The 23,565-nt window shown below is 46.3% G+C and overlaps 2 protein-coding genes across 32 annotated transcripts in view; one reads left to right on the forward strand and one right to left on the reverse strand.

The window, feature by feature from the left end:
* Positions 1-23,565, reverse strand: part of LOC118509952 (glucose transporter type 1) — a 166,133-nt gene that overhangs the window by 79,993 nt on the left and 62,575 nt on the right. For 11 of the 26 annotated variants that reach the window (XR_004905956.1, XR_004905954.1, XR_004905955.1 and 8 more), the window contains exon 1: positions 15,890-16,052. The exons of 2 other annotated variants lie outside the window; for them this stretch is intronic. The gene's annotated coding sequence lies outside the window, so the exon portion shown is untranslated. Of the gene's footprint in view, positions 1-15,218; positions 15,420-15,506; positions 15,656-15,889; positions 16,056-23,565 lie in introns of those variants that run through there. 13 more of the 26 variants (XM_036051297.1, XM_036051298.1, XM_036051295.1 and 10 more) reach the window with 7 other exon arrangements.
* Positions 16,762-23,565, forward strand: part of LOC118509954 — a 42,353-nt gene continuing 35,549 nt past the window's right edge. For 5 of the 6 annotated variants that reach the window (XR_004905957.1, XR_004905959.1, XR_004905958.1 and 2 more), the window contains exons 1-2: positions 16,762-17,173; positions 17,259-18,069. Coding sequence is in view for 2 of the 6 variants with exons in the window: in XM_036051314.1 (XP_035907207.1) it covers positions 17,398-18,069 (672 nt within the window). In the remaining 4 variants the exon portion in view is untranslated. The remainder of the gene's footprint in view (positions 17,174-17,258; positions 18,070-23,565) is intronic. The other variant, XM_036051315.1, reaches the window with a different exon arrangement.

Below are 23,565 nucleotides of genomic sequence, written 5' to 3' on the forward strand. Positions count from 1 at the left end.
TTTGATCGATGTCATGCCACAAAAAAGAAACGAAAGGTTGATGGCGAATTTGAAACTGATGAAGCGATTGAAATCGGGCGCCAGAGAGCATCCGGCGAATGTTTCCGATTTTTTCACGTGGAAACATGGCCATCGAACGCAGCGAGCGCTCTTTGATGTGCAGCGTGGCAATTATGAGCAGCCGTTTACGTTTCGAGCACTCGTTCGCAATGTGCTCTATTAGTCTTTCGTAGAAATTTCTCCCTCACTGAACAGAAGCATTTTCTTTTGTAATAACTTTGGTGCATTAGTTAAGTACAATTGCTGATTGCTACTGACGCCTAAATGTAGGCAAAAAGCTTACTCAAGAATGAGCATTACTCGGATAACTTTTGGCAGCAGCTCACGCCAGCCGGAAACCATTTGGCCCAGTAAATGGCGAAACAAGTTTCGAATGCCTCCGACCATCCAAAGTCCAAGCGCAGTAGTCGGTCAGTGTGCTGTTAAAATAGCATTGCTTAAATTATTCGTTATCAGCAGCACCTTTTCCATCGCTCGGCGGAAAATTTGTACTGCTCCACCGGTCGGAGGGCTATCCGGAGGGTCAAACTTCAACCTCCCCCCCCCCGGAACCTCCCGGTAGCAGAGATAATACACTCAACCTCCAAAAATCGGACTGGATTGGCCCTTCATGCCCGGATGGGAAATATTTCTGCCGGAGCGCTGTGTAAATTGTGCATCGCACTGTTAATGATAAGTTATTTATGGACGGTATTTGCACTCGTTGTCTGTGTGTGTGTCTGTGTGGGTGCTTTGTTTTATTTTATTTTCGCTCCCACAGTGGGTGGGTGGTTTGTGTGTTTGGCAAAACACCGACACCGTTTTGGAAAGCGCCCAGTGGATAATGCCAATCCTGGCGGAAACATGATCTCATCCTGCGGGTAAGAGTCAGCTTCCGGAAGATGGCGCATTCCACGGCGCAAGGAGGAGCGATTCAGTGTCCGGTTCAGTGGGTTGTCGGGTGTGAATGATGGCGTGTAAAATTTGCCCACTCGGCAATGTATGTTCAGATGTGTTGAATTTTTAGCACCAGGTTTGCTGCTAGCAAATACATTCTATTCCACATTTTATGGTTCAAAAATACACACTGGAGCTAATTTTATTTCCCTACCGAGAATTCTATTAAAGCCAAATGGGCAAATACTTTTAAAACAAAACAAATTTTTCTTGCGTATTGCATAATTTTAGGCGAATGACGCATATACTGTTTTGCAATAGTCACAGAGATACAATTAATTTGTAAACTGTATTGCATAATTTAAGGCGTTTTTTCTTGCTGCTCACAAGGCAGAGAAGAATATCTCATTGCATGCTTGGATCATACAGCGCGCCTGAAGTTATGCAATTCAAACAACAAAACGACAGCTTTGTCGTTGTGTAGCAAGCTTAATCGACTCTCATTTACAAGATCATCAACGAGATGCTCGTTTTACCCGATAAAACCCATAACCAGCGCGGAACACGTTGTTGTTTGTTGAATTCCAACCAAACAATGCCTCGTTCGATCGTGTCTGATGTCAAAAGAGTGTTTCGTTTCCTTCAACACACGGCAGCAAACGAAACTCTTCTTCTGCACACGTGCCAAAGCAGCTTCCCAATCAGTTGCCAATTCATGGTTGCTATTGACAAATTTCAATACTGAATTTGTGACTTGTGCAAGCAGTTCGCAACAAAAGCGCAACATTCCGCTAACTGACACTGATTTCTTTGGCTTAGATTCCGCAGCCCCATCGATTCCGTTTGCATGGAACATCGATTAAAAAAAAAACCCTCCGAGAAAGAGGGAAATCTTCGCGATAGGAAAAAAGTCACGCGAAAGCTTTTTCCGAAATAAAAGCGCACCACCAGATGGGAAAAATCTCTTTCGAATAGAGCGCTCCACAAACATGGCGCTGTAAAGGGAGCACTGGTAACACACACACACAAAAGGAACACGCCTATCGGTTCGACAAATTACTTGACACAAAGTCAACGCACGTTCCGTCCATCACTCACCCAGCACTGGGCGTACGGTGTTAGTGGCCAGTAGTGGTCGGGGGTCGCGACCTAAGCGTGTAATCCACCGCATTTCCATGCCGGAACTCAAGCGCCACTAACTAACTTCATTGAAGCTTCCAAGAAAGTTGGTCCTCGGGCACTATCATTGAAGTATGCAGTGGTAGGCGAATGAAAAAAAAACTGGCAAAGTTTCAGCTTTTATCCGCGTAGATAATTGCTCCAAAGAACAAGGATGGACCGTTCTGTGTGTGTGTGAGTTGCGTTGGGACATTTTTTTACTTCTCTTCAAAAGGCGACAACGAACGACGATGTCCTTTGCGTCATGGCCTTTGGGGAATTAGACCATTCGCATGCGTTTCGTGTAGGTCACGTACCAGAAATCTCACCAGCCCGCACTCATCTTTTACCTTTCCAAGGCAGGGAACCTTTCCCAAACCAAATGAGAAAAAGAAAAAAGTGGAGCTCAATCGCAACATAAAATCACTATCTTCTGACAAGCAACAGAAAAAAACGTCACCAACACCACCACTCTACGTGAGCTACTCTTCTTCGCGGTAAGGTCCAGCAGAAGAGAGCTACTCTGCCCCAAACGATGAGAAAAAAAAACGCTCAAATATCTAAATGGCACAATCAATTCTTCCGTGTTCGGTTTCGGAACACTCAAGCAATATCTGATTGGGTGTGTGCAAAAAAAAAAGAAAAAAACCAGAAGGAATCCGAATAGATCGTGCCGCAAACGGTTCGCCACTTCCACCGTTACTCGATAAGAAGAACCACCAATAAATCGCCCAGGTCACAGAGGCCATTATGTTTAAGCCCATAATCACCTAAACCGTGGCAGGTTTTTTGTGTCTCCAGATTGTCCCCGAAAGTTTCCCCTGATTTAGACAATTCTCCGCTCCGCTCGATATCTCGATACGGGAAGATTGGTTTCGTGTTTATCTAGAGTTAACATTGTCCCGATGGTCCTCGGCGGGACTACCCAACGTCCCTCCGAGTGCAAAGCGGACACGTCCAATTATTCTTGAGCTTAATTGTGAAAAATGTTCCCACCCAGCGTGACTGCCCGGCGGTAGGTGCTCCAAATTCTTGGCCTGTTCGTTTGCCGATGGTACAATGGTGGAAAGAAATATTGTACCACTCATTATGGTGCTGGCGGGTGCCCTTTTCGATATTAGCCATCTTGTTTACTTCCGTACCGTTAAAAGCCATGGGAACGATTGTCGTCCTGTACTAATTGGCCACTGGCGAGCCAGCTTTTTCGGAGACGGCTGATACGGCAAGCCCCACGTTTCGGTTGGCATGATTTTTCTACGATAATTTGCGATAAGCAGCACGTAGACCGGTCATGAATTAGAACACAGGACCGTTTGCCCTTGGGCCGATCCTAATTGGGTCTTGCTACATGGTAACGCTACAAGTAACCTTGGGCGCCGGCAGCTATTGCTTCGGTACAACTCCGCTCTAGCGTGTGATAGTCACATTTTCAACTCATAATTACGACTTCCAACTTCGAGTTGAGCTGCTGGGTCCAGCCAAACAGGGGTAAAAAAAGGAGCATTTGATTGAAAATTATGATTGGCGATGATTGATACTGACATTTACTGAAAACAATAAGCCGATTGAATGATAATCAAACAGCTCCAAGTGTGTTTTTCATTTCATAAAGATCACTGTTTCAACGCAAGCACGCAAACAGGCGGCTCTTTAAAAATGCATTCAGTTGAAAACAGAACTCCCCGGTGCTGCATGCCGATCATCGACCCTCTTTGTTTGTCGTCGCTTTTGTCAACACACACGCCTCACAATCAATCACGGCAAAGGGGTGTATCAGTGCAGGATACACTTTAAATGAGCCGCATTTTAAATGCTGCAATGCGTTATTTAACCGGCGAGGGTGAAGGTGAATCAAACCCACGTATCGTATGACGCACACGTGATACACACCCCTGTCAGCGAGACCCTGCCGCACACCCGCCGAATGCTGTGAATGACACATTTTTATGCTCATTAAAAAATGCACAACTCATTTCGCAACCCCGTAGACCGGGCCCGGGAGTAGATCAATTACTATTCTATGCATAATGCAAAAGCTTCCACCCGCTTCCCCCTTCTGCTCATTACCCCAGCCGTCTTTCCCACGCAGGCGGTAAGGGTTCAACTTCCGGTTTGGTCTTTCTTGCTGTCGTTGCCATTTCGCGGTGGAAACAGTGCACAAATTACCTTTTTTCTCTAAAACAAGGGAAGCATAGGGTAAAGCGAGATCAAAATGACAACTTTTGTGCCCCGGATGAGGAATAAATCTCGGGTCAGCAATGGGTTGTATGCGGAAACAATAACGCAGAAGAAATTGATCCAGATCGTCAGATCAAGATGAAAGAACAATAAAGTGTTTGTTTATGGTTGGGTCACTATTTCTGTCCTTCTCACTGGACTCCGGTGGTGAAAGAGATAATTCAATATCTGGTAGAAAGAAAGGTGAATCATGCGCCAGAATGCCGCGCATACGATTTAACTGTAGCAATGATCGACTAAATAAATGTAGAAACAAGTTTTTGTACCAATTCGGCAAGTGTATTCTTGCTTTGCTCTGCTAAACTTCAGGCGTTTAAAGCAAGCGGTATAAAAAAACACGCCTAAAAGTATGCAATTTTCTCTTTTATTCACATCCTCAAACAAGCTCAAACAACCGATTTTGTACACCCAAAGCAAACAGAGGCACTACCTGGCTGTCAGCGTGTATCTGATCCCGCACAGCTTTGCACAAACATTGGTCAGAATACCAGAACATCGGGATTTGTGACAATTTGTGGACGGGGCAAAGGCGCAAGGTGCAACAGCATCGTCGTTCGACCTGGAACCCGGCCGGTCGGGTGTTACTCAGCTCGTTGCCTATTTATTTATTCGCGCCGAGCAGCGAGCACTGAAACAAATAAATAAATAAACACCACAAGCACCACAACAACATTTCGCCCAAGAACAATCGACAAGCGGCCGTGCCTCACCTGCATGCATTGATCATTATGGCCGATGATGATGATGATGATGCTGTGGAGTTTAAATTTCATTTTGTTTTAATGTTGTTTGTCGCATTCACCACAATTTCCAACCGATTGCATCGCGCGGGTCTCTGCAATGGGTGTGATTTTTGTTGTTGCTTTATTCCGTGTCTGCTCTAATGTGTAGCTGTTTTTAGCTCTGCCTCGTAGGATGTTATCAGTGAAAAATTGAATAAACTCCCATCCCATGTTGACCAGTTTGTTCGATCATTCCGCAACTTTTGTTAGGCAAACAGGGTTTCACACTAATGAAAATAGGGACTTCCTTCATTCCTACTAGTGACATTCGGATGAACTCAGCTACAAAAAACCCCTTCGGCTCGTCTGCGGTGCTTATGTCCACCGTTTAAAAAGCAATATTGAAACTTTAGAATCAAAAAACCTCTGCGCTGCTCCGATGTAGTTGCAACCGAATCTGTGGCTTTGGTCCAGCACCAAGTTCGGGCTGGTAGCTGAGAAAACAATTTTACACCATCATCAGCTAACCCTTCTCTTGACCACTGCTCACAACGCTCCCGTTTCGATTGATTACAAACTCATCCCACCGCGTGTGGATACTGAGCACGAAGGAAAGCACAGTGCTACCGTCGGTGGAAACTATTTCAATTATTTCCGCTTTGGCCCTGTTGGAAAACTGGTGGAAAATGCTGTGCATCAAATTTTGATTACAAAATACGGGACCCATTGAAACGAAAATTGTGTTAATAAGTCCACCTTTGCTGACAGTCCGGAGTTCTTCAGTACTTCGGTTGATCAATAAACTATCCCCGGCCGAGAAAGTCCATTTCGTCCTGCTAGCAAGCTGCAATTGCCACAGCTTAACTCCGGTTGCATTATTTGCTCTCTTCTTGCCCCGGAGCAGCTTCATTTACGTCGTAGAACGTGATCAAAACGAGGAAATAACTTCGGACAGACTGGCCACAACTTTGTTAGAGCGGGCGATTTATCGGACCATTTGTTGACCACCACCGCCACCGGGAGGAATACCTGAGTTCGTGCCATATTTCCCGTACTGTTCATTACACGTCTCGGACAATTGGGTGGGTTTTGCATCCTTACCTTGTCGGTCCACTGTAAGCGGAAACATTGGCATAAGAAGCACTTTCTTCGCTTGTAATGGCTCTACACAAAGGAAATTGTAGAAGCGCCGTAAATGTGAAGATCTACGGAGAGATTTTCTGAAACATGATTGATATCTCAAGCTAAAAATAGCGCCTAAAGTTAGGCAATCAGCAAGATTAAAAACATCTTACAGGTAATGAATTACCTTTTTCCTAGCTGTCTTGCGCGGCTCTTGTTTACAGCATTACTGTCGCTAGTAGAGCTTCATCAAATTTGCGTAATTGTCACGCATGTCAACAAGAGCCAAAATTCGGACTAAAATAATTCCATCGCCAAGTTTGTTATCGCTCCGTGAGGGCCATCACTTTTGGGAAAATCATTAAGGATGATTTGTTTATTATTTCCTTCCTTCTTTGAAGGACAAACGAAAAACTTTAACAGCATTGCACACATATCCATGCGGCGTAATTCACAGAACCACAAAACAAATGGCTGCCTTCATCCGAACCTTATAAATCATGTCAAACGATCGGCATAAACACTTCCCCGGATTAGACGGCCAATAAAGTAGCATCAGCAGAGCTTCGGTTTTCGCTATCGGTGTCCGTATGTCTCAATTTATTTAATCGTGCGGATTAATCCCAAAACGGTCGCTTAATGGTTCCTCAAATTTGCCAAACCCATCGGGTGGCTCATCGTGTGCAAGAAAAAAAAAACACTCCATCGACACACAATTTGTCTGTAGCGGGCATCCAATTGACGTACCACCGTACCATGGAACCTATTGTGCTGGAGCGTTGGACAGCAGCAACATTAAACGAGCTCCACCATAAATCATCAAATAAATGCATAACCACAGACCGATGGACGAGATGAAATGCGATCGTTTTTAAGCACTTTCAGCCAGATCAAGAAGACGACGTTCACGATTCATCCATATTTTATTTACAATCAGCCATCAGCTTGTGCGGACAGCGATGGACGGGGAAGGCGAGAGTGCTGCGGGTGTGTGTATATTTTATCACCCATGTTTTCCACCACGAGTACCGGGCCAGTCCCATTGCATCAGTCACTTGACTGCCGAGGACTCCTGGCAGCGTCCTGACGCGGAGTAAACATCATTCTAGCCATAACTTCACCCATCTTCAGTGCGGACGATCATCATACACCGGAATATGGCACTCACGGCAACGACTTTCCCGAACCTGGTAATGCATGCGGCCAAAGTATGTCACCACCCAGACGCAGACCCGACGGGGGGAAGCGAATGGTTCGCCACTTTTAAAGGGTAGAATAAGAAGAGAATGAAAAAAACCTTCCCCAAAAGGACTGACTTCCTTCCGTTTCGGTGCGAGGTTCGATTTAAAACATTTCATCTTAATGCTTTTCCCTTCACCGATTCTTTGCAACGCTGGGCTCGCGCGGTTCTGGGCGCCATAAGAACACGCCAGCCATCGGCAACGCGCATCATCGTACGTATGGTATGTGGAACGAGAACGAAACGAGCAGGCCCATTCTTATGGCTTTTAGTGCAGACCCACTCATGGCTGGCTCTTGTGTGGGTGCTGCTGCATGGCGATGGATTCCTTGAACGATTTTTTGTTTTCTTCTTCCCCCTTTTCGTGTGTGTGTGTGTATGGGTGTGCGCCGTGCCACACATCCGGAATTCTCTGTTATGATCATTATGGTTGCTATTGCTGTTGCTGCTCCACTGCAGCAGGGCGGGAAGAAGTTGGCAAGGCCATTAGCATCATTTTGATGATATGAAGCAATTGCTTCCTCGCTGATGGAACACGACAGGACAGGCACCGTGAAGACAGGGAGTGAGAGAGCATTAAAATGGCCGCTTGTCAGACGCCGGTTGTAGCTAATGTCATCGCGGTGTGTATCGTCGACGATGTCGTCGTCCCGGAGAGCGTCAAGTTTGCCGTAGGTGCACACATTTATCTTCTCGAGCTTTCCCGTGGACGTCTTCCCTCGGGCTTCCTGTTCCCGGGCACGGACAACGCTTCCTCTAATGCAGTTACCCGGACTGACTGGGGAAAGTAATTGAGCAGAAATTGAGAACGTTTCCCATCCGAACCAGAACCGATATGAAGTACTTTGGACGCAAGTGTACCGTAAACGTACCGATGTGCACCACCACCGACCAACAGCTCCCGTGCCCGGTCCAGGACAATCAAGCCAGTCGCTCCAGTCAGTCAGTTGCAGAGCTTGCTCCGACTGGAAGGATTGCCATTTCCAGCACGGGCACCGGCTGCCAGCGACCCGTGACTTGCCTCCGACGCTATGATGAAGCTGAATCCTAGAATAACTACCCTCCGGGGGACACACGGCCAAAGGTAATGGGGTTCGGGCTGTCGGGTGAGGCGGATGTTCACTTCAATTTCACTAATTTATGGCCATTTCTGCCCATGCTTCGGGTGGTGCTTCCGACCATCCGGACGGACCAATCGATCGCCCCGAGCACGCTCACGGCAGCCGGGCGAACGGGAATGGTTTCTTCAGTCCGCCTCGACCGGCTGGGCGTAACAAATATATCTTATTTTAATCAGTTTTACTCCTCGCGCGCGAACTCATTGATTCTCGCTTCTGGTGCTGTTCTGCGCTGTTCTGCGCCGGGGCCCAGGTCCATAGCCTTTTCTTCGGCAAGGAAAGCGGTGAGCAGGGGGGTGCTGAGCTGGAAACACCATTTCCAATATTGTTTTCGACATTTCCCTTCCAATATATCAATTGGCCGTTTCGGGTGTGCTCAGGACGTGCGCTGTCCCGGGGCTTTTATTTTCGGACGGCTCAACTCGTCCGAATCCGTGGAAGTGTGGAAAGCACGGACTCGGTTGCCCGGTTGCTGCAGCAGTTTTGGAGGAACAATTTTCGACCGAATGCTTTAGCTGCTTCCTGGGGCAGCCAGTTGTGTGTGGCTGGGTGCGAGTGAAAGGATGCGTTGGGAAACGGATATAAATGGTAATCGAAGTGATTGTCTGAAACTCACCACCGCCAGCACCACCACACTTTCAATGGACTCTTAATGATGGTGATGATTTCGTTCTTTTTGTTAGCAAATAAGAACTGAAGTCGTAGCAAGTTTCTTTCACAATCACTTTGCTTCTGTTTGCCAATGTGAGAACGAAAAGGACGGAGGATGGATCAGGTTGAGTTTTATCCGGCGTAAACTCAAGCTGCTTCGTGGTGTATTTGAGCCGGTTATCAGTGGTAAGTTGCACGTTGTGAGTTCAAATCCCATCCAAATCAATTTCTATACTGATATTCATAATTCGATTTCAAAGAGAGCACGTTTAACGAAACTTGATCTTATTAGCAGAAGTTGGAAGCGTCATATAAAAATCGTGACAATTGAAAATAGATTTATAAAAATCCATAAACCCCCACTTTCTTTCTTTTCGCAATCTTAAACCATTCGTTTTGCTACGTGCGATAGCGCTGGCTGCTTAAGATGGGGTTCCAGCTGTGCATTAGGTTTTGACGGCACCACAGTCCCCGTTCCGAATTCTGCTCACTTGCTGCGCTATATTTCCTATCCAACTTCCGGTCAATGTGAAAATCATAGAATAAAATGGAGCTTCGCAATGGGGAATGTCGTTTTTCGCGCGAGGACCGCCCCAGTCCTTAGGCTTCATTGTTCACAGCCGTGTGCTAGCAGCTAGCGCTCTCTACCCCGGCTTCATTTGGTATTCATAAAGGCTAACGCGGTGACTGTCCTCGGCGAAAAGAAGACGACAACCCGTCCAATGATAATAAGCTTTCCTGCCTTCCATTTCCAAAGCTTGCCGACTTTCCCGGCCGAATCTTGGCGATTGCATCTGAACGTTCCGGGTCGTGTTTTCGTGGACGTTTCTCCTTTGTACGAGACTTTTCCTCGCAAGAATGCAGATCCTATTTCAATCTTTTGGCCATATTCCGGTCAACTTACGAACAAGGGCCGGTTCAGATGTGAGCATAGCCAGCATAAAGGGAAATAATCATGGCAAATGCTGCTCCGTACGTGGGGGACCACCGGCGGCCGAGAAAACATTTCCCGCTCAACAGAAGGCTTTTCCGTGCCGTGTTTTTGCGTGTACAAAGGGCTTGAGGAAACGGATTTTTTCGACTTCCGTTTTTTTTGCGAGTGTGCGCTAGGCCTAGTACAAGGCCCTTGAAGGCTTCAAAGAGTCTTTTTCGGGTCGGCTTTCCGCCCACTTCCGGTGCGCGATTGTTTGCATAGGTCGACCAAAGCCGAGCATTACTAGCCTTCCTGACTTCGGCTCTTCTGCCGGTACGGTATCAACTCTGCGGGGAAGCGTGTGGATTCGCCCGTACCACACCTGGACGGTTAGAACGGTCAATAGCAAAAAAAGCTGCCTTACCTTCCACGGCGCAAGGCGCGCTTCCGCTCGCGGCCTACAATAAAATAATAATGTATGTAATCCCCGAAAAAGGGTTTTGTGCTGTGCCGTACGATAAATAAAGTGGCCAAAAGAAGGAGTACGCGGCCACCACAACCACGATCTGCCTAGACTGCCGAGGACTAGAGTTTGTGGACGAAAGACTATTTAGACGAAAGTTTTATCGTCCGTCGACCATCGAAACAAAACAAACAAACACACACTACCATCAGGACGAAGACGGGCATCCCGGGCGCATCATAGCGCCAGCACTTCTTCTTTTAATAAAGATATCCAAACCCGGGCTGCAATTATGCTGAAAGGGTACTAAAATTTCCGCCTCGTTTCCTTCATCCTTGATTGAAGCGAGAGCCGACATCGTGTATTGAAATGTTATCAATTACGCTAATAGCCGGGCGCTTCTTCGCCACGATCACGATACAACAACGAGCGGGTTGGTTGCTCGATTGAAGTAAATCTTGCTGTTTTTGTTTTTCACATGCACAAACCTCGAGTGGCCCTTCAGCCCGGGACCGGAATGGGAGGGGGAAAGCTAAACGGGTGACCATAAACAACGGATACCGCTCATGCTTAAAAGCCAGATAAGAAACTTTACACCGTGCTTTTCGGCTGTGGTAAGCACTATTTTTGCTGCTACCTATTTATTACGAGCCATTAGCGCCGCGAGCCCTTTTTTTCTTGCTCAGCATTCGTAACCGATCATCGGTAAACGATTGCAACGAGCGCTTCGAAGAAGTCGTTAGCAGAGTCGTAAACAGCTAGAAACGCTTGCCACAGTTCTGTGGCGTGAAGGTGGTGGACCGACGTGCACCTTTTTTTCGGCCAGCTGGTAGAGTGAGCATAAAATTTAAAAGCAGCATTATGGACAGAAAAACACACCAGTGTCGTTGAACGCTGTAAAGTGTTCGATAATGGGCAGAGATGATTTATTTTTGGCTAGGACGTGCCACTCGGTAGAAAGCTGTTTTACTCCACAGAATTATCCTTTTGAAAATCTTTTACAGCTTTGCTTATGCTAGAAGATTTTGATGAAATGTAAAATGAACATTCGGCAAGACGTATTTAGATGGCTATAAGATGATTGCCAACGAATTGCATACATTCAGGCTCACGATTGCTCGAAAATGAGTTCACACAACAATGTTTTACACATAATATCAGCCGATAATAGCAATACGGCCAGGCCGTTCTTTATGAATAAAAAAAATCAGCCGATAATCAAGAATTAAGCTCAAATAATTGTAATAAATACATCAGATCAAGGTTTGTATGGCCCAATAAACATGGATCGGCAACTCGATATGAAAAAACACGCGAAAAATGTCAATCAACAACCATCACATCTCGTGCCGTTGACGCAAACAGGCATTTTATTATTTTTATTCCATACCTGGAACAACCCATTTCATTCGCTGTAAACCGATAGCTATGCAAATGTTTGTTTGTGATGGATTCAATAAAAGTGAGGAGCAGTTTGTAAAATTCCATTTCAATCGCATCATCGAGCTGGTTATCGAAATTTCCAATCCCGTTTAATGGAAAAACAATTTATAGAATCCATTTTCAGTTTGATGTGTCCCTTTTTTTGTTTGTTGATTGCATTATTAACGATCAAAACACCTATCAGAAACCGGTTTTTGTTTTATTTATTTATTTATAAAAATCGCTTTTATGTGCAAACTGGAGGTTTCCCATAATAAGGAATTTTCTACTCTCCAATTTCCAATAATTTTATTCTACATACAGGAGTTTGCAATTTACCCGCAACATCACATCGTTCTAGGTATTTTAAACGCACACTTTAGCACTCGTTTTTCCGCTTTTAGCGCTAGCGAATTATACCTGCGTGCCATGTAAGCCTAACTGTATGCAATCAACGTGTAACAGAACGCAAATCCTGCTCGATTGCCATTCGTCGGTGCATTGAACAAATTCACCCGAAAAAAAAATCGTGAAAAGCATAACCACAAAATCCACTCCAGCGAAAATTCGCTTACTATCGAGATAACTCACTTTTCCACTGACTCCGGCACAAACTGAACTTGCCGGCAATCCATTTCCCATCCCATCCACGGAATCAACCGCTCACACATACACTAGCGCAGTGCAGCTCGCAGGTAATTGGAACTGATCGGAGTGGTAATTGGGCCAAGTGGCAACGAGAAGATACTTAATTCGAAAGTCATTATCGTATGCACATAAAATTTCCCGCACCGTGCCTAGCTTCAACGCGGTTGGGCGCAGCAGGGGACGGCCAGGGGACGGGAACAGGTGCTTCTGTAATGAGGCTCCCATCGGAAGTTCCTAAGCACTTCCGGGAGTTGTTCGGTCTGATCGGGGCTGGATTTCAGAAAGGTCGGGGCAGGATTTAGCCCGCAAACACACACACATGGAAACGTACCGTGTCACAAATGCCGTGGGAAATTAACCACACGCCAGTGGCTCAATCCGCTTCGAGTGAAAAGCTCGCCGGCAGCATCAGTTTTTCCCAACTGTCCCATTCCTCCCAACCCAAAACATTCCTTTCTGAGGCAATAAATTAGTGAATTCGAAGTAAATAAAGCTTAAATGAAATAATTTGCTCCCCTGTTCCACGTTACCCACCCGCCCCCCTAAACGTGTCAGCTATCTCACACTGACTAATAAGCGAATCGCTTCCTCATCACAGCCGTTTTTCGGTGGAGCTGTAATCACGCGAATAAATAAAATTTATTCCAACACAATTTATTTGCCCAGAAAACTTTGTCAGCTCCGTGTTGCGTCCCACCCGACCGTTCCCCCGGACTGGCTGTGCAGCAAACGATGCGTAACGCAACTATCCGTAGAACCGCTGCCTAGCGCACTGTTAACGCCAGGGTTTACAACGGTGTGCCAGCAACTAATATGCTGCATGTCCCTGTACGCTATCGCTCCTAATCCTTCCGTACCGTGCCGAACACCTCTAATCAATAATTCTACCCCACCGTCCGTGTTAAGCCTTGCACGGTGAGCTCTGGAGCCACGGTTCGTTCTGGAACGTCAGTTGCGCTTGGAGGAAATCCTGGTCGAATGATGAAGGCTCGTCCTAGCCGAAACCCGCCTCCGGAAGCCGCATAATTTTAATTCAATCTAGAACCGAACGGTACGCGAGAGCGTTCCTGGTAGTGGTGGGACGGGATCGCAAATTTTCCCCCAGACCAGGTTCACGGGGTGGTGACAGGCCGACGGCTTGCACAATTTAGCGACTACCTCGATAAATAATTAAACATGCTAATAAACTTTTCCAATAATTCGTCAGCAACAACAGGCCACACAGGGAAGTTTTCGCGGGACGCGAGCGAGGCCCGCTCAAAGCAGACTGCTTCCCTAATATCGACCACCTGTTTTTTCCGGCCCAAAACTCTGGCGCCCTCCCGTTCGCGAACCGTTTCGATCGTTTCAGCTAATCGAAAGACTGATGATGGAAAAGTTATTACCGGTTGTTAAAGCATTCACAGGCAGCCAGGCACAATGACGACGGCGATGACGCTGAAGCAGCACCGACTGACTTCATATTATTCTGAGCCCCCTGAGGTAAGCGCTAGGGCCAAAATTTTATGAAGCTATTCGAGCATTTGCATTTCCCGGCAAAAGTAAATGTCAGCTTATGGGAGGTATGCACAAATTGAAAATAAAATAAATATTGCACACGGTCGACGCCGAGTTCAAAGTTCAAACGACAAATGCAAAAATTAACGACTGCTAAACAACGCCACACCGGCTCCGTAGTACTTGTCGCGCGCGAATCGATAATGCAGGGCACAATTTGTCAATTTATTAGTGTGGACAGCATTAAAATGTTGCACGTGATGCATTATTGTATTTTTCCTGTCACTGTTTTTGTGTTTATCGGCTCATAAGTGCATCAATTAATGAACCTTAATTAAAGATTCGCTGCTGATGATAAATTAGTAATTCACGGTTGTGCTACGGGGGAGTGTGCATTAAAAAAAAAAGCTGTCCGCCCTGGTACATGCGCGACACAATGGACCGGCAATAAGTGTCATTTGCGCTCATTAAGATGACAATCGTAGATTGTGAGCATTTTAATTAAATTTACTTAAATCGATTTCATTTGCTGGATTCTTCCTCCGTGTGTCTTCTTTGCTATCGTTCCTCAGTCTCGATTGCTCGTGAGAAGCGTCTCGTTATCATTTGCAGGTTCAAAGTCAAACGACAGGGTGGATTTTATCGCTCCACATATCCGCCGGTATGGTTCCCAACTTCGTTTAAATCGTGTGACACAATCTTGTCCATTGCTTGCTTTTTGCCGGGAGATAGACACGTGCCCCCGGACGATGTAGTAATCGCATCCGTCATTATCATTGTCTGTGGGTGATAATTTCAAGTGTCTTACTTACTTTTCCTAGGGCCTCGGCATGATTAGCGACTTCAAACGGGAATGATCGCTTCTCGAAGCTGGAGGTACGGTACTGTTGCGAGTAGTACTTAGTCGTTATCAGTTAAGCGTTGTACTACACATGCAATTATGAAAACATGGCCTTATGTCGGGATGAATGAAGCGTTCAATTAAACTTAATAAGACCATCATCGTTAAGAATGACCGAGCTGGTGGAAGATTTGTGTCAGTAGCTATGACATAGATCATCAACAATCCATTTTAAATCAATTTACTCACGGAACCTGGATTTATAACAATACATTCCACTCCAATTACTCATTACGCACATCTATACGCAACCGATGACAGGTGAGCGTCTTAATACTCTTCTCACGCATTCACTATTCTCACTTATCTCGCTCGATTTTCTCACTATCAACAGATGATGAGATAATGGGCTGTTTATTGAGTGATGCTCTAGTAAAGGCGGTGACTGATCTTGATGTGGTAAAGGTTATTCCATCACCAACAATGTGTTTTCTCACACATCCACGTGCTTCTGAACGAATTCTGTAATCTACATACCAACGGTTAAAGCATTCCTTCGGGCCGTAATGTCATGCCGGACAGTGTTGTAATGTGATGCAACAATTCACATTTGCAGTGCATCGCTGGAACCGCAACAACGCAAAACACAACACAACAACAAAAGTCCGCTACACAAATCGAAAGCACATGATCGACACACACCAATGGACACCACCGTAGCGCAAGTGCAAAACAAAAAACCCCACACACGCAGCTTGATCGGACAAACCGGTCTCGCGCCGTCACGCACACACTCGCTCACGTATCAAACAATCGATCAAAACACAACACGCACGCAATTGGAGCTTGCTGCGGACACGCACGCCACGCATACACGATATGACCTGAAAACCTTCTAGAAAGAAGCTATTTCAACATACGCGCAATAAAACACGAAATTCACAACAATTCACCCGGAAACGGAATACTTGACACTTGACGACTTCATTTGCCCAAAACGCATTAACCGATCGAAACGAAAGATGGAGACCGACCGTCAGTCCATCCAGGCCACCGCGGATGCTGATCGTGAAGTGACAGCAGGTGAGTTGCTCACCCGTACCAAACGAGAGCGCGACGCAACGCGAAGGAGTCAACAAATCACTCGCGCGCGCTCCCACTCTCACTCGCTCTCACGATTGAGCACAATCTGTTTCAGCGTTTCTCAAGCTGCGGCCGACTTCTGGTTTGAAATGTCGCGCACCGAAACTATGAGGAACATTTCCCGAAAAACGACCTGTTTTTAATAGAATTGCGGCTTCTTGATGGCGACACGGGGAAGAAACCGTCGTCGTTAGCAAAAACTCATCTCACCACGAGTCGTAATGATTATATGGTGCGTATACTACCGCACTAAGCGTAACATAGCGGCCAAAGATTCTACTGCGTTATCACCCGCTTCGTAATAAATGCGTTTCATTATTCTGGTTACGTTTTTATGGCCGCGAAAACGAGCCAACAAAATCTTTCCCCTACTGACTGCACGAGGCGACATTAACTTCGTGGCATCGGGGTTGTTAGTTTTATTTTTACGGCGCTACGAAAATAGACAGCACCATGTCCCCTGGTTGTGATTATTTCCGCTCCAGACACTCAAAAATGAGTTGCATTACTTAAGGGCGCAGTGGAGCAACTAAAGAGTTATGTGTGTGTGTTTAAATAAACTCGAAAAAATACCACAGCCACTATTGCATTTGAATAATTTTATAGCATCACATCCAAGCAAGCTGCGCCGTAGTCACCTTGCCAGCGTAACGTCACAGTCAAAATTGTTGACAAGCACTGTCAAACGTTAGTTACTCCAAAATCAATTTTCAGTTGTTTCTGCTCCGGTGGGCAAACTCTGGCTATTATTTTAGTGTACCCGGTGTTGATTGAAGCACTTCAAACAATCCCGTCCATGCTGCTAACACGATTAGGTGGCTGTATTTTTATGTCTTAAAGTATTGCGAATCGGTGTGGTGAATAGTGTGTTCCGGTCGCTAAAATTGCGTACCAATTCCATGTGACGAGCGGGAGCGAAAAAATAAACTCCTGTGGACGCCGGGCTTGTACGCAATCAAAACAAACCCAACCTGGTCGAGTGGTTGCTGCAGGCAGGTTTGATTTTAATCTAATAAAATTGCCGCTTGCCTGAGCATATTCCGGTTTTGGCATCGTGCTAGGTGAGACACGGGTTCCGGTATTCCGACACGGGTGAAGCGTATTTATTCTTCGTCTTGTTTTTGCCACCGAAACTGTCATCCACAGGATCAGCAGCAGCAGCAGCAGTAGCAGTGCGAGATTGAGGACAGTTCTTGCAAAAAGGGTGCCGGAACAGTATAGTTGTCCGGCCGGGTCGGCCTCACACACCACGCCACCGGCACCACCCCGACCAACGAGCGGAATAATGAACTCGAACTATGTAAAAAAGTGTACCGAGTTCTTGCAGAACATACCGGCCCACAAACCGGCCGCAACCAATATTGCTGCTGCCGGTGTTGCGGTTGCTCATACCGATCCATCCTGCTCCAGCCATCCGCAGCAACCGCAATCGAACGGGCCCGACAACAGTGCGAGTAAAAAAACAGCCCGAAGGGCAGGTCGTCCGGCTGGTGGAAGTTTCGGTGTTGGAAAGCGTCCCGTTTGGCGTCACCCCGGTTCCAGCCCAGCTGCTGGGTTTCCCCGCCCGCTGGACCGTTCTCATTCGCCAACGCACACGGCACAGCACAAATTCGTCAGGTCTTGCTGTCCTTCACGCCGTCCAGACACTTCACAGCCCGGACGGGGTCGGGTGGATTGCCGGTGGGATGAGCAGGCCGGGAAACATCCTCCACCAGTCGGTGACATGATTTCGGACCCGATACAGGAAGGTCGTGGAGACGCAGATAACGTCAATCACTCGGATGGAATTGGACAGACGAACGTGCGAAGCACGGTCGAGATACCGACGGTCAGTACGGTGGACGGTGCCGAACCGGGACACAATCGTCCACCTGAGGAATGTCAGGACCGTCAACCGCTGTCCTGGTCCGGGATACTGTCCAAAGCGAGTCCTCTTCCATCTGTCAGCGAACGAAAGGTAAAAATCTCACCATCTCATTCTAACGGTGCGCTCGTCTTCTCTTCACTGTCCAATCGTCAAAAGTCCTGAAAAAAGCCCCCCACACCCCCCCACGAAGGTATACGAAAAATGTCCTCCAGCTCTGTAACGAGATAACGATGATTTCGTTAACTGTTATTTCGGGAACCTTCCCACGAGGATGGGACAGCGAGAGGATACGAAAGATTGTTCTGCAAAGCCTCGGCTAACCCTCCACCGATGTTATTTTCGGTGTGCCAAATATCCGGCCATCTCGATCCCTGCCTGCCATGGATGGGTTTCCAATTTACAGATTCCGATCCACCTGGAAGAGGAAGCCGTGGGCAGCAAAAACCCCGGCCCGGAACAAAATCAATGTTCTGCAAAAGGAGCCAGGGCGTCCAAGGGATTAGCAGTGTTTGCTAGGGGATGAGCTGATGTTTTTCACCACGACACTTTTCGCCCAAACCCTCCAACGCACCCTTTTTTCTGTTGTTCGGGGTGGGGCCAAACATCTTTCAACCTTTGCTGTTAATCTACGCCTGCGTTCGTTTGATTTGTTTTGATTACGAGGCCAATTTTTGGCCACAGTACACCGTTCCTTACACGGGGATGATGCGTTCAAGTCGACTAAAATGTGTCGCAAACTATTCATATCGCTTTCCCCTTTTCAACTCATCGCGATAAATCGATAAAATAGGTTGGCTTGTACCGCAAAAAAAAGGACCTCGTCCACCTCCATCATCCTTCGTGAAAGTGTCCGACCGAACCGCTCTTGACAGGTGACATTAATCGATGTCAATATCTGTCTCACCGCTAAAAACTAATCAGGGCTCTTCATGATCCACCTGCCTTCGGTCTGACTCACCCATTATCCCGGATTTTCACGGGAATGGGCCATTTGCAACCCGTGCTCGCTTGAAAGTGAGTCAGAATAAGGGCAGCGTGACATCACGATTAAGCGATGCAACAACCAACACAGCACACTGATAGCGTTACTCATAATAACAATAATAATGAAAAATATTTACGCTCACCTTCTCAACCGCTCACCGGCAGCGACCCTTTCCCTCGGGTCGGATAAATGTCCCAAGCTTTTGCGCCCAAGAACCCAACCCGGCATACCCGGTGAACCGGTGGCGGAGGTTCCGGACAGATGATGATGGCTTCATTTTGGCCGGTCTCCGCAATTAACATCGGTCGCGGTCGGAAGGTTAATAATAATGCCTACTTAGTCCGGTTTGCGCTCGTTCGTTCGGAAAAACATCGAAGTTGGCTTAACCGTACCACAAACACACACACACACACTCACACAGAAAAAGGGCGACTTCGGGTGGGACGGAAAACTCAATTTCCCGGAATTGCGTGAAAGTTAGAAGCACAATGAATTGCACCACTCTTTCGAACGCGATCATTAATTTTCTGATGTCTGGCTGCCTCTTTTTTGTATTTTCGTTGGGCCGTTGTTCTTTATTATTTTTAGGTGTCATTATTGTTAAAAACAATGGCCTGTTCTGGAAAAAAGGTGGGGTAGGATGGTGGGTTGGTAAACCTCAGGAAAATAGTCACCTAATCGTCCTGCAGTAAACCGTTACCGTTACCGGCATATCCTTCGGTTGACAACGACAAATAGTTTTTCGACCGACACCGACATTGCTCAACAGTTTGCCAGGCGTCCCTATCGGACGCTTTGATCAATCGGAAACCATCCAAAACTGGGGAGGGGGAGGTTCCTGTCGGGGTATGGAGAGGCTCAGGGAAGAACGGGGTCGCTTAAGAGTAACTATCAATTTTCCTTTCATTGCATGTTACACAAAGGGATAATGGTGGTGTAACGTTTAGATTGTTTACTTTGCGCCGAACCGTTGAAGCGTGGAGTAGCCTCTGATTCCAATTAACTTCTGTACACATTTAATTCGTTTTTGTTTTTCAAATGTTTTTCAATATTTTTAGATAGAGTTTCAAAATTCTTGTTAATACTTGCTCTTAAATATGAGTTACACTTTGCGGAAAAACGTTTCATTCTGTGTTGGGATTTTAAAGGCTAAACATTAAACCCTTTTTCGCCCAGAAATTACCCTCTGTGTGGTGAGGATAGGTCCCCATACGAAACCGAGCGTACAAATTGTGCTTACGGAAAACGATTCTTTACCGATCAGCACCTCTCCACCCTTCCCGTGTGTCCATTCCCCGAACCTTCATCCGAAACGTCTACAGCCCGGACGTTGCTGTCGTGCGGGAGAAAATGGCCGTGTGCAAAATAATGAAAAAATAATTATATTGATTTCAATTTTCATTATAATATGCAAATCGCCCGCATCCGGTAGTGTTGCGGGCCACTCGTCGGGGTCTTGGGTTTTGGGGTCGTTCGATCGAGTGCTGCTGCTCCTTTCCGTGTGGGGTTTTGCGAAGAGCACTCCACTTGAACAATGTACGTCCTTGCGGTGTGTCGTCCGGACGCTGTCGTCGGACTTCCTGTTCGAACGGTCCGAAAAACGCACTTCCAGCCGGGAGGACGAGAACCAGGGAGCATTCGTCTACTCTCCGGTTGGTCCAGCTGGTAAACCACATCTAACCCGGCCATTCGCCCTACCCCCAGCGCTCCTCTGCCCCGTTGTCTAATGAGCGATGGATAATGCTGCGAGGCTTTAATTAGAGTTTAATGCAAGAATAACATCCAATCTCCGGAGTGGAACGTCAGCCGAAGCGCCCCCGACCTAGCGCAGCGCAAGAACACCGGACAGAAGTGGTCTATTCTGTGGCCGTAACACCACGGGAGCTTCCACGGAGGTGATATTTTCCAGCCATTACCGAGCACGCTCCCAACCTTCTATATGACCTGCGAAAGACAACACCCAACAAACCCGGACGAAACGAGCGAGAAAATTAGTTCCTCCGGTAAAAAACGGGAAACCCATTTTCGAGGACAATTTACTCGCGACACTTACGACACACCGTTCGTTCGCTGGCCGAGCGAGCTGCTCTTTTGCCCGTTGCGAGACACTGGACGATCGAACGCGGACAACAAAGGTGTGCGGGTAACCTTTTAGCGTCATGATGGGTTTTCCTTCGGCATTAGAAACCTGGACAAACATGACACCCCGACGGTGGCAGCGGTGTGTGTGTGTGAGCGATGCTTGCGGTGTGGATTTAATTTCACTCTTTCCGATATTTAAATGCAGTGTGATTAACGCTTCTTCACCGGTCGCTCTCGTTCGCTGAGTGAATGCCACTGTGGTTGGGTTGTTTTCTCCCGGTGACTTTTGTCTTTTCCATCCGTGCGATTTTTCCATTTAGCAGAGCCATTGTGTGGTTAGATTCTTATCCAACTGGCAGCGGATTATCGCGTAATGACGGATATGGGTAAGTGCAAGTGTTTAACGCTTATTTAAAGACACCTTACCGTGGTCTTAGGGGCCAACCACCAACTATTTATGCTGGAGAATTTAATGACTAATCGGTTGCTGTTTTGAAGTAAGTAGTTTGACAAATCAATTATTTCTTCTACTCATACGCTTTCATCTCGATTGATCTAATTGATTCAATTTATTTTCTATACCTTTTTTAAACCTTGAACTTGAAAAGGCTTTAAGGCGACCCTTAAAAGGCACCGCAAACAATCACAATCAGCTCAGGAAAAGAGGTACAAAACACCGAACAGGTTATTTATGCAATTTTCATTCCTTCCGCCATCCTGACCCGGCCACATTTATCGCCGAGCACATAAAACTCTGGCATTCCGATTTATGGCATTCCGAAAGCGGCAGCGGAAGCAACGGCCTTAAAGTGGGTCCCATTTTACTTCCGCAAAATGCTCAATACAAGTAGAAATTTATCATCGAAATGGTTGGCTTTTGCTTTATGGGAAAAGTTTCTCCCACCCACCCAGCGCCCGACCGACCGCCAATCGAACGTTACTGTTGCAATTTTTTCACAGCAGCACACCGAGCAAGATAATTAAAAGCTTAAGCAGCATTTAAAAATGGCTCACGGGGTCATTAAATTTTCTGTCGGAATTTCGACTCCTTCGCTTGGTTGATGTTCATAAAATTGAAGAAACATTTGCCCACCGTACTGTATTGCTTCAATCCGGTGAAAGGGTCGGATGAATTGTTCATCTCCGAGAGGCGACGTTATTCGAGCGGCATCCGTGCATTTATTCCACCACGGCTGGCACGACTGCTGACGAAGGAATGTAAAAATACATAAAACAAACCACTAACTAACACCGCACGACACGCGGGAAAAGGTAACCCCGAGGCGGCATGGAACCGTTGTAACTGTGCGATTGGGAATGCAGATTAGCAGGCAGAGCCCTCGCCCGGAGGAGTGAGCGTGCGGGTCTAGGGCTCGCTAAATCGCTAAACTTTCTCCACACCGTTTTGCGACAGTGCCAAGGCGTGTCACATAAACCTAACCTCCATTCTGCCTCCAAGGACTTCTGGTGAAGTCACCGAGTGAGACAGAGAAAGAGCAAAAGTCAATTCTAATTAATTTTATGATTTTATTAAGCCTCGGTTAACTTCTGCACCATTAACGAGAACGGGTTGATGGGTGGGACCGGGGGGGACAGGGAAAGTTTCAACTGTGTCCTTGCAGTACGATTACTACTGTGAGGGAAAATTTAGCACCGTGCCTTGCCGTTGCAGACATTCGGGAGCAATCGCTGTTGAAGACGCCCTTTAACGGCCAATCTAGGTGTGAGTAGGAGCGAAGGTTTGTGTGTGTGTGCCAAAGATGCGTGAGCTTCCCCTCATTAAGTAGTGGCCAGGTTTTATCACCTACAAGTAATATGGGCACAAAAGTCATCACAAACTCCACCATCTGCTAGAGTCATTGTTTTGTGGCTTACTTACTTATAACGCAACACAAGTGGACTTGAAGTACGTAAAGAGTTATTGATGGTTTTATTCACTCTTGCAGTAAATATGACTGAAAACTGCATTTTATTGCGAAAGGCGACTAATTAGTTGATGCTTTTATCTTACTAATTGCCTACTTTAAGGCGCATATTTTCCGTTAGCTGAATTGTTGTTTAAAAATTATTTAAGATTATGATAATCATTAAAAAATTATTATAATTGAGAAAAATCATAACAAAAAGCTTTCTGTTTTTCCATCAAAATCCAAACGGAAATATACCAAAATGCATTAAAATGTAATTACTCCACATGGATTTAATTCGCTTCACCGCCACTTTTTCTCACTCTCACTGGTTTGCCTTTGTCGTACGAACAACGGGAGACGGTAGAGCAGAAGAAATAAACTATAAATTAAATGAGCAAAACTTATGTTGGATGCTCGCAGAAGGCACATACACAAACAATAATGAAAAAAAAAAAGAAAAACGAACCGGAAAATCCCACCCACAATGGGCGTGCGGGATATTCTTACGTGAAGAAAGCGACCAAACGGTCGGGCGAAAGCAAAAATACAATGAAATATTAATTATGTAAAGTAGCTTTCACAAGAATAAATTATTTGTACTTAATCAAC

This window comes from Anopheles stephensi, chromosome 3 (genome assembly GCF_013141755.1).
Source record: "Anopheles stephensi strain Indian chromosome 3, UCI_ANSTEP_V1.0, whole genome shotgun sequence".
Lineage (NCBI taxonomy): Eukaryota > Metazoa > Arthropoda > Insecta > Diptera > Culicidae > Anopheles > Anopheles stephensi.